The 9,389-nt window shown below is 37.6% G+C and overlaps 2 protein-coding genes across 4 annotated transcripts in view; both read right to left on the bottom strand.

Annotated features, from left to right (window-relative positions):
- The window catches only part of LOC110416519 (uncharacterized), a 790-nt gene extending 739 nt beyond the window's left edge, over positions 1–51 (bottom strand). Inside the window, exon 1 of the mRNA XM_021428523.2 lies at positions 30–51. Coding sequence (XP_021284198.1) covers positions 30–51 — 22 coding nt within the window. The remainder of the gene's footprint in view (positions 1–29) is intronic.
- Positions 52–7,822, bottom strand: LOC110416306 (Protein kinase superfamily protein). 3 transcript variants are annotated; one of them, XM_021428269.2, is made up of 14 exons: positions 6,329–7,821; positions 5,818–6,116; positions 5,590–5,734; positions 3,837–3,952; positions 3,242–3,450; positions 2,734–3,156; positions 2,555–2,595; positions 2,200–2,268; positions 1,494–1,594; positions 1,321–1,405; positions 1,130–1,228; positions 983–1,051; positions 415–546; positions 52–216 (listed from the first exon to the last, which is right to left on the bottom strand). In XM_021428269.2, exons 1-14 carry the CDS (start codon positions 7,202–7,204, stop codon positions 118–120), a joined length of 2,763 nt encoding a protein of 920 aa, XP_021283944.1. In that variant the 5' UTR covers positions 7,205–7,821; the 3' UTR covers positions 52–117. The 3 variants fall into 3 exon arrangements, with proteins under 3 accessions (XP_021283944.1, XP_089639631.1, XP_089639632.1); XM_089783505.1 differs by lacking the exons at positions 52–216; positions 415–546; positions 983–1,051 and having other exon boundaries at positions 1,124–1,228; positions 6,329–7,822; XM_089783506.1 differs by lacking the exons at positions 52–216; positions 415–546; positions 983–1,051; ... (1 more) ...; positions 1,321–1,405; positions 1,494–1,594 and having other exon boundaries at positions 2,214–2,314; positions 6,329–7,822.
- Between the last annotated feature and the right edge of the window lie 1,567 nt (positions 7,823–9,389).

Raw genomic sequence — 9,389 nt, 5'->3', positions numbered from 1 at the left:
TTTTTTTTTTTTCTAAAGCTAATGCATACACACAACACGTAGTTTAGACATTTCCCCAACTTAAGTAATCATCATATAAATGGGAGTGCAGTGACTAATTTATAGGACTAAGCATACTCACTCGGCCCAACAAGATTCCATGAGGGAAGCCAACTTTGGGGAGGTATTAGGAGGAATGGCAAGCCTTCTGTTCTGGAAAGCTACAGCACCGACCACCTAGAATTTTTACCACCATTAGACATAAAGAAAGGGAGGAAAGGGGAAAAGTAAGAATACAGCATGGAAACGCATCTGATATTACTTTTACAATAACTCCAACAACAACAACGACATTGACATTCAATATTGCATAGGATACGGAGACTTGTAAGAAGAGAACCAGAAAGGAAAAGAAGGAAAACCAAATATATCTACCTGCGCAGGACTGAGTCCACTCCAAGGTTGTTGCATGGTTACGAGTTCCCACAGGATTACTCCAAAACTGTAGACATCAGATTTCTCATTTGAAGGCTCTCCACGAAGGAATTCTGGAGCCATCCACTCAGGCTGCAAAAGAAAGCAAGAGAGTTACATGCTGATTGATGCACTGGGAAGAAAAACTTTCAATCTGCAAGATATTGACGGAAATGTCTGACTTTCTATGGAATACCGGATGCAGGTCTGCAATCATGGTATATATTCATCATTGGAGTAAAACGAAAAATAAAAAAGGTCTTATGATGATTACTGTGATTGTTGTCTTTTAATAAGGAAAACTATGTCATGATTTGAATCAACCCACATAGCTAACAAAAAAAACAGCCGCAAAACTGTATATTTGATATTATCTTTGGCAACAGTTGGTAACTAACTAGTCAAATTTAAATCAAATATTTCAAGTTATTTGAAATAATTGACAATAAAAGCAAGCTCAATTATATTGATGCGTGCACAAGCAAGTTTGTCTCTATGCAAGAGAAAAAGGAAGTTATGGGGTACTTACTGTTCCTGCAACAGATTTTGATGATATAAAAGTGTCGGCTTTGAATCTGGACAATCCAAAATCACACACCTGAGCATGACATAAGATGAAGTCATGCAGTTGAAATGACAAATACAGAAATTCGCAAAATGAAAAACTCTATCATACCTTTACTGTCCAATTCTTATCAACCAACAGGTTGGGTGATTTAAGGTCCCAGTGAACTATGGGAGGATTAAGGCAATGAAGATAGTTGATCCCCTTGGCCTGTGTCCAATATAGAACATTAATCTTGTGCTGACAGCAAGCAGCATTAATAAATAAAATGTGTCATAAATAGTATTAAAAATAGTACAAACCACATCCAATGCCATGCGTAAACGCCTCCTCTGATCGAGTGTTTCCCCCGCAGCTGGCCTATGAATGAGGCGGTATAGACTACCCCTGTTAGACAAAAACCAGGTCTTAGCCATACATATCTTTTCGCAAATTAACATTGGTCATTACCATAGTATAAAATCAGTTGATTTACCTTGGAAGATACTCTGTCACAATTGACAGATGAGGCCTCTTCGTAACAGCACCCATGAAGAGGACCACATTTGGATGTCGGACACGTTTCATTATAGCAACCTATAAAATAATGCATCAAAACTTAAGCTATAGTCATATCAAACGACTTTGTCCATCTCACTCAATAACATGCAAAAATAGGAGTATTTGACACAAGGCTTTATATCTAATGACATGGTACCACCACATTAAACCATGTTACAATCACTCGCATAATTGGCAAAAATGATTCAGCACTGATTTTTTAGAAACATCGCTCAAAACTTTAATTGATTGCCATCTCTAACCAGACTTGGTCATGCATAAGAATATACAACATGCCACATGCTCCTTTAAAACAAAATGTATAACAAGGAAAGAACTTTTCCAGCAGAAACAAATGTAACCAGAGGAGTGCATTTCACCGTAAAGCACCACGCTGGAGCCCGCAGGGAAAAGAACCACCAAGGTACAAAACAAAATGCAAAATAATGTTAGGACTTTGGAGGGAGGGAGAAGCATTGAAACACAGAAATAAATGTTCGAGAAAAGGACATAGGATGGACATACCAAGCCAAATATTGAATGTGGATGCGTTGAGAAAGTGGATCCAGCCAAATGAAATGATGCAATGCTAACATAATATAGATAATAACAATTTTTTTTAGGTTTTATCTAGTACAAACCTCTCTCAAAAACTCCTTCAACTGATCATCATGAAAATCTTGGACAGTCAAGACTTTGACTGCAACATCCTGCTTTGGAACGCAATTGTTAATTTGCTGAAGGCAATAATACAACCTTGTGACAAAGCAAAGTATCCCAAAAATAAGCTGATAATTGTTAATTTGCTGAAGGCAATATAATACAACCTTGTGACAAAGCAAAGTATCCCAAAATAAGCTGATAATATAGCTAAACAAAGAAATAAACAAAAGGAAACAATTAAAGGAAAAAACTAATATCAGACTCCTTACATCAAGTCATCATCCATGAAATTTCAGCACCAATGATATTCTGTTGTAAGATAAAAATACTAACCGATCCATGCCACTCAGCACGATGAACTGTTCCAAATGAGCCTGCAAAACAAAATTAAAAGCAAAAAAGTTTGAACTCACTTCACCAATTATCTTAGGAGCAGATCTTTAAAAATGCTTAGAAAAAGAAAAAAATAAAAAAAAAGTTATATTCAATTAAAAGGAAAGTAAGAGAAGTACCAGCACCAACGCGCTCCTTAATATGCAATTCATCCCATGAGATCTCAAGCCAATCCATTGCAAGAGAAGGCTCAAGATTTAGATACCTTGGGATTGTCACAGCAGAGAATCTGCCCAGATTATCAAGTTCAGGCCCTATCTCCTCCAGATCTGACTGACTAGGCAAGTTGACTTTCAATTGGTTCACACTTTTTACCACTGGGCTTCCAGGTACAAACAGCTCTTTTCTAAGATTTCGTTCCATGGTGACTTTGTCTACGCCGAGCCTAGAATTTTCATGCATTGTTGCAACAGCAGCAGTTTCAAAAGGCATCAAAGATGATTCCTTTCCAAGATGATCTTCATCAATTGGTGCATATTGAGACACCTTTTGATTTTCAAGCAAACCATTGTCCTTCAACTTTTGACATTTTTCAATGCCACCTACAGGAGAATTATCTCCATTGTTTAATTTGTTTTTAAACAGTTTGATCTATTTTGCAGAAATTGCGTCCAAAACATGACGTACCAGAATGTAGAGGATTCTCAAAAGGAGAACATGAATTCTTTGAGTCTTCAGTCTGACAATATGATGCATTATCCATGTAAGGTTGATGGAATTCTTTTAGATGAGAAATTTGGAAGGGTGAAGGCATTGAAGAAAGGAATCCTCCATTGATAGAGGAATCTGGACCATGGATATTTCCTGGCTCCCCAACTAGATCAACTACATATTCCCTGTTAAAATGTATACTCATCTCTAAGCAACAAAACATAAAAAGGAAAGAGAAAATCTTGAAGAAAAAACATTTGGAGACTGAATGAAATTCTATCACAAAAATGATAAAAGTTTTTTGCTTCTTTCTATATCCACACATAAGAATAAACCAAAGTTCAAGAATATCATAAGGGGGTGCTAAGAACCAGGATGATATCAATTCTAAAAGATTTAGATCACTCAAACAAAAAAAAAAATCAAGATTAAAGATAATCTTCTAAATGCAAGTATTTAAATCATGACATAAAAAAAAGGAAAATCCTGGATTTGGTTTTGTTTCTAACTATTTTTGTTAGCTTCCAACATTTTATTAGCAAAAATACAAGCTAACAGTTGATTATCTTACCTTGATGACTGCCGGTCATCTTCAATTTTGACGAGGCAAGAAGAACGATGATCTGCTGCACAATATTTGCATCCTCGAGCAATCCTACATGGCAAACCTATATAATCTGCCAATTTCTTCATATATATATATAAAAAAAAAACCATGTTAGTTAAGGATTCTAAAATAGATGCATCTTCTGCAAAAAACAATGATCATCTCGTAATATCTTACATCTACATTTGAAGGGTGACCAGGCCGTAAGTGCACAAATACATACACACATCAACATATACACAGAAACCAAAAAGGTGAAACACTCATTCTTGCATTTGATATACAGGTCTAGCAGCATAAAGCCATAAAGTGAACAACAGCTGTCAACAAATTCATGCAGTACATCACTCAATGGCAAGTAGATTATTCATAAGATCTTCTTTTAAATCCTTTAAATTGTGAAAAAGAGAAAAGATATAAAAGTTTTAGAGCTAAGGTCATATTATTTAACATCTGATTTCAGAAAACGAAAATCATTTTAAAAAAAAGGGTGAAAAAATGTAATCATCAGAAAAAGTAATTGGCCTGATCCTCCCATAAAGACCCCATAAGAATCAAATATTTCACAAGAACCATGTCAATTCACCACGGCAGGCTACAAATACCTCCCTGAATGATCATGGAATAGAGTGTACTCATAAGGGACTGCTATGGTTCTGGGTGTCACTGATGCTTCTAATTCGTTTGCACTACCAATGCCCCCCGTTAAGACATTCATATGCTTTAAAAAATTATTGTACTTTAGGACATCACAGTCCTTGTTACCTATACAACAGAGGCATTTCCAACAATAGAACAACTTTTGAAACACTTGCGTGGGATCAAGAAAAAAATTGCCAACCCAAATCTTTATGTACAAACAAAATATATACAAACAAGAAGCTTTTTCATTCCAGAAGAGAATGAATAAAAGAAACCAACAACTTCCTGTCTTCTATTAAAAAGAAAAAAAAAGAAAGAACAATCATATACTTAAACAAAATGAAAGATGCTAAATCATTCTTAGTACACAAGATAGTTGTAGCATTTAATTTCTTTTTATATAGACAAAGAATAGGGTTTATTTACCGGGGTAACTAAGACCACAGATAGACATCCTTTCACTAGAACTAGGGTTTGGTTATTCAAAGCAAAGAATGCCAACCCTCTTCCAAGCTTTCCAAGATCAACCAAGTCACAATCTGCCCTCCTGTTTTACATCCCAGCACAGATTAAATAGCTGTTGCTAAACTCCCACTTCAGCTCATTATACTGGCTTGCTCAAACTACTATCTTAATTAATTTATTTTTGTACACTCGATAAGCAGTAAAGTCACTGCCACACCAAAATCACAAATATTTTTCACCATTATTCTACAGAGAACATAATACTAGAAGTTTAATCCGAGATTTAGACCATTCAGCATCTTACTTAAAGTACAACAGATCGAGAGAGTGTTGAAATCACTTCTACCCATATTCGTACAAGTGCAGCTATTACTTGCATAAGAATGATTCACAACTGTCTTTACAAGGATCAGTAAGAGCTTGTCAATTTTAGACCCTAAATTCTTCCCATCAAAACCATCTTCTTTATAGTTTATACCAATAAAAGGAGCAGATCCTTAAACCACCTCCAACGTTTTCTTTTTGTGTGTGTGTAAATTGGTGTTAGGTATAGAGCAAATGTACGAGTGAGAAGGTAAAAAGTAAAACCAGAAAAGCCATTTTTTGTCACCTTAAACAGAATTGCACGATGCCTGCAAAGTCCCATGGATAGGCTGCCAATAGGGAGCACGATACACTTCTGCAAATCCTTCAATCTCCTACTCACCATTTTCCAGCGTTTGTGAAGATCCCCTTGCTCCACTGGAAAAGTTCCCCTAAATATAGAACAATTCAACACAACGAACACAAAAAAAGAAACAGTGGGAAAAAAATGAATCATGAACATGTGAAGCCCTACCCCATGTATATAGCAACAAGCTGTCCAAGTTTCTCCACCAACACTAAGGTACTTTCTGAAGCACAATATAACTCCTGCGCTTTATCCTCAAGCTCCTTGAGGCGTGTGTCCCCACGTCTATCCACAAGAACAACCTCCATGGATGTCGTGTTGGGCTCAATTTCTCTGAGAGACATCAAAGGTGGCAAGCGTCTTCCTTCTTCAAACTCATTACACATCACCCATAGATACGGGTTCATCCCAAGAATATTATAAAACCCATCCGATATCTTATCACTGTAAGATAAACAGCCACTAACCTGCAAATTGAATATTAACCGATCACATATAATACCAAATCCTTAAGACATCAAAACCTTCAAAAAGAATTAGTATTACATATGAAAAGTTATTGAGTTCGGTTTGAATTCATAGAAATGCAATAGTTTTCGAATCTCATAAATTTTGGATATAAAAACATTTTCCACGAGTGAAATTAAAATTCATTCAATCGAAAATGATGAGAAGATACCCATAGACGATAAGAAACGGTCTCGGCATCAACGACATCAGCTCCACAATAGTCTTGTAAAAGCAAGGGTTCACTGAGGATACTTGCTTGAGAAGTAAGTCTCCTAGCCAACATAAGCTGTAAATAATAACTCTCCCTTGACTTGAGCGCCAAGCTATCTTTACTCTCCTCTGCCTCAGGTTCCGGTTCCACGACTTCCCGTGTCGCCGGCACAGGCAACGACGAGGACGTGTCCTTAGTCCATGTATCTTTAACCTCACTCGACAAGTTGCCATCCAATGTCGTGCCAGAAAACAAACTCCCTGCATAACTACTACCGCTTGAGAACCTCGGCAGCGACACCTGGCGGTCAAAGTTGCGGTCAACGCTGCGGTCATTGATGACGATGGTGGTTTCCGGAGCAAGAGGGAGAGGAGGAGGAGGCGGTGAAGGGGGCGGTGCTGGCTCCGGAGGTAATAACAACTCGCGATCTTCGTCAGTAGTCGAAGAGAGACGTCGAGAGGATGGTTTCACGTGACGTGATCTATCAGTAGTAGCCTTTCTCTCGACGAACCAATCGCGGAAAGCGGCGAGCTGTAGCTTTTTGCTGTGAAGCTTTTCGTCCGTGAAAAGATCTGATAGGGGAGAGTTGTTGGTCTTGGCAGCTGGAGCTGTGAAGTCTTTCAGAGGTGTCCTTGAGATTGACTTATTACGGTCATTTTCAGTAACAGGGTTGAAGGTGCTTGCTGCTGTCGGTGTTGTGGTTGTGGCTCCAGCTGTTGTCGATGTTACTTCCTTGGCGACTTTGTTCTCGTGATCCAATAGTTGTTTGGAGGATGCATCGAACCCACGATCGGGAAATTGCCTAGGGAAGAAGTAAGTCGTCCGGTGAGGCATTTTCTCTCACGGGCCTCACGAGATCACTATCTTTCTTTCACTTTTTCTCTTCCTCGCCGGCCCGCACGTGTTAACTCCCTTAACTCTCTCCAAACTATTCGCCCATTCCGTACAACCTCCTCCAAATCAAAGAATCCTAGAATCCAGATGCAAGCTCTGAAAAAAAGAGAAGCTTGAAAGAATGATATCAGTGAAAGAAGGAACAAAAGCTAGATCAAGAAAACGTATCGTTGGTTTGCCTTTTAATATCGATATAACCAAAGGCAAACCGAGGGCACGAACGGTTTTAGATTTGGAAGGAAAGAGAGAGAGAGAAGGAGAGGGGACGGAGCTTTTTTTAAGTTTTATTTTTTCTGTTCAAGTGCAGAGAGAAACAAACGGTGGAAAATGAAGTACAAGAAAAATACAGCGAAGGGGAAGGGAGGGAGTAGTGCGCTTGAGGCTATCCAGAGCGGGGTGCCTGGATGCGTGCACCCTCATGTGATTAGAGCACACGTAAGGATGGGAGGGGAGGAGGTGGTGCGCACATAGGCATAGGATAGGCAATGGGAAGCCCGCGGGGTTTCGTGATTATAAAAACTGGAGCTTTGTAAGCTGTCTGGGGTAAGGAGCATGGTACCGGCATGGGAGGAGATTATATCGTATCGCGAAAAAGCGAATCTGAAATGACGAGAAAGTCCTTGGATTTTATTTCCAACGACGGGATTGGACAGTTTTTCTGTCACTTTGAGTAACGGCATGCGACCTGTTCGTTGTACAGCTTCGCAGGGTCTTATATTTTAGACGGTTTGATTTGTTGTCCTTGCTGTAAAAGCTGACGGACCTCATTTTGTTTTCCCTTTTTTTTTTTTGGCCTCCTTTGTTAGTTTTGGCGGAAGGTTTTCTTCATCACTTGGAAAAGTGTGAAGCTGCCATCTAACTTTTGGCTTTGGTTTCCTAATTTATCGTCATTTGATTAAAATAAGGTTGTTGTTTATCCGTTAATTTCCCCTTCTGGGTGATTTAGGGTGTGTTTAGACTTTAATCTAGATCCTGCTGTTTGACTACTGGAATAATTGAAGGATTGGTCTTAACTAAGCCAATTTGTTTATCCAAATTCTTTTGACTTAAACAGAGATCAAATTGTTGCATGCTTTGCGTCATTTCTTGGATAACGATTACAAAAAATTTTGCATTATTCCACGTAACTATTAATTTGATAAATTTAGCATCCAATTTCGATCCTTTTAAACCATTTGAAGAGGATATAAAATAAATAAAACTTTATAGTATCTATTAAATTTGGTATCAAATTAACATAAACCTGATGAATGTTTTTTTCACTAAAATTTAAGGTGAACCTTTGTGTTTTATAACTTTATATTAAAAACTAAAATGTTCATAATAACAATATCTTAAATATTATGCACATATAATGTCTTATTATCATAGTACTTTTTATTCGTTTTAATTTAATATTCCAAGCATCTTTCATGAACTTAAAAAGCGCACGTTAGAGTTCATTGTCGAAATGATTTTCTCAACAAACTTGGGATTGTAGGAATTTAATATTTGTTTGATACGAATAAAATAATGAATGAACTACTTTTATCGACCACCAAATAACTAGAAAGTAAGCATGCTCAATTACTCATAGCCTTGCAACTGCGACCTCTTCCTTTACACTCAAAAAAAGGATACCTCACACTTCTCTCGATTGATCTTGTTTCCAGCAAAATTAATTAACACCAGTAGGACGGTTGGTTTCATATGATGGATTCAATGTATTAATCCATGTAAATCATGTGGTCCACATGACTACCTCCTGAGAAATACCATGATTAAATAAATCTTATATTATTTTTTTAATTTAAGTTTAAATTTTCCATTAATGACCCTACGTAGTAGAACCAATGCTTTTGCTGCTTTAAGCCAGACCAAAATTTATTGGCCGCGATTTGGTTTTTTCTCTCAATCCAATCGTCATGAACCCAAAGTGACCCTACTTGCATCTGATTTTGCGCTTCGGCTCCTTGATTGGCGGATTGATTTGATTTTTCCTAGTTTGAAAGAAGAGGGCCTCCACGTTGCACATGTAGCGAGTGGCTTTTGGAGGCAAAAAGAAAATGTAATCGAGGCTTAATTTTTTATTTAAAGCAAAGGGATTAAAATAAAAGACGTCTTTCCATTTAAAGAAACGGTAGAA

Source organism: Theobroma umbraticum, unplaced genomic scaffold, assembly GCF_002168275.2.
Source record: "Theobroma umbraticum cultivar Fairchild unplaced genomic scaffold, ASM216827v3 scaffold_51.0, whole genome shotgun sequence".
Classification (NCBI taxonomy): domain Eukaryota; kingdom Viridiplantae; phylum Streptophyta; class Magnoliopsida; order Malvales; family Malvaceae; genus Theobroma; species Theobroma umbraticum.
Note: the sequence above shows the minus strand (reverse complement) of the source record. Positions and strands in the feature narration are given on the sequence as shown.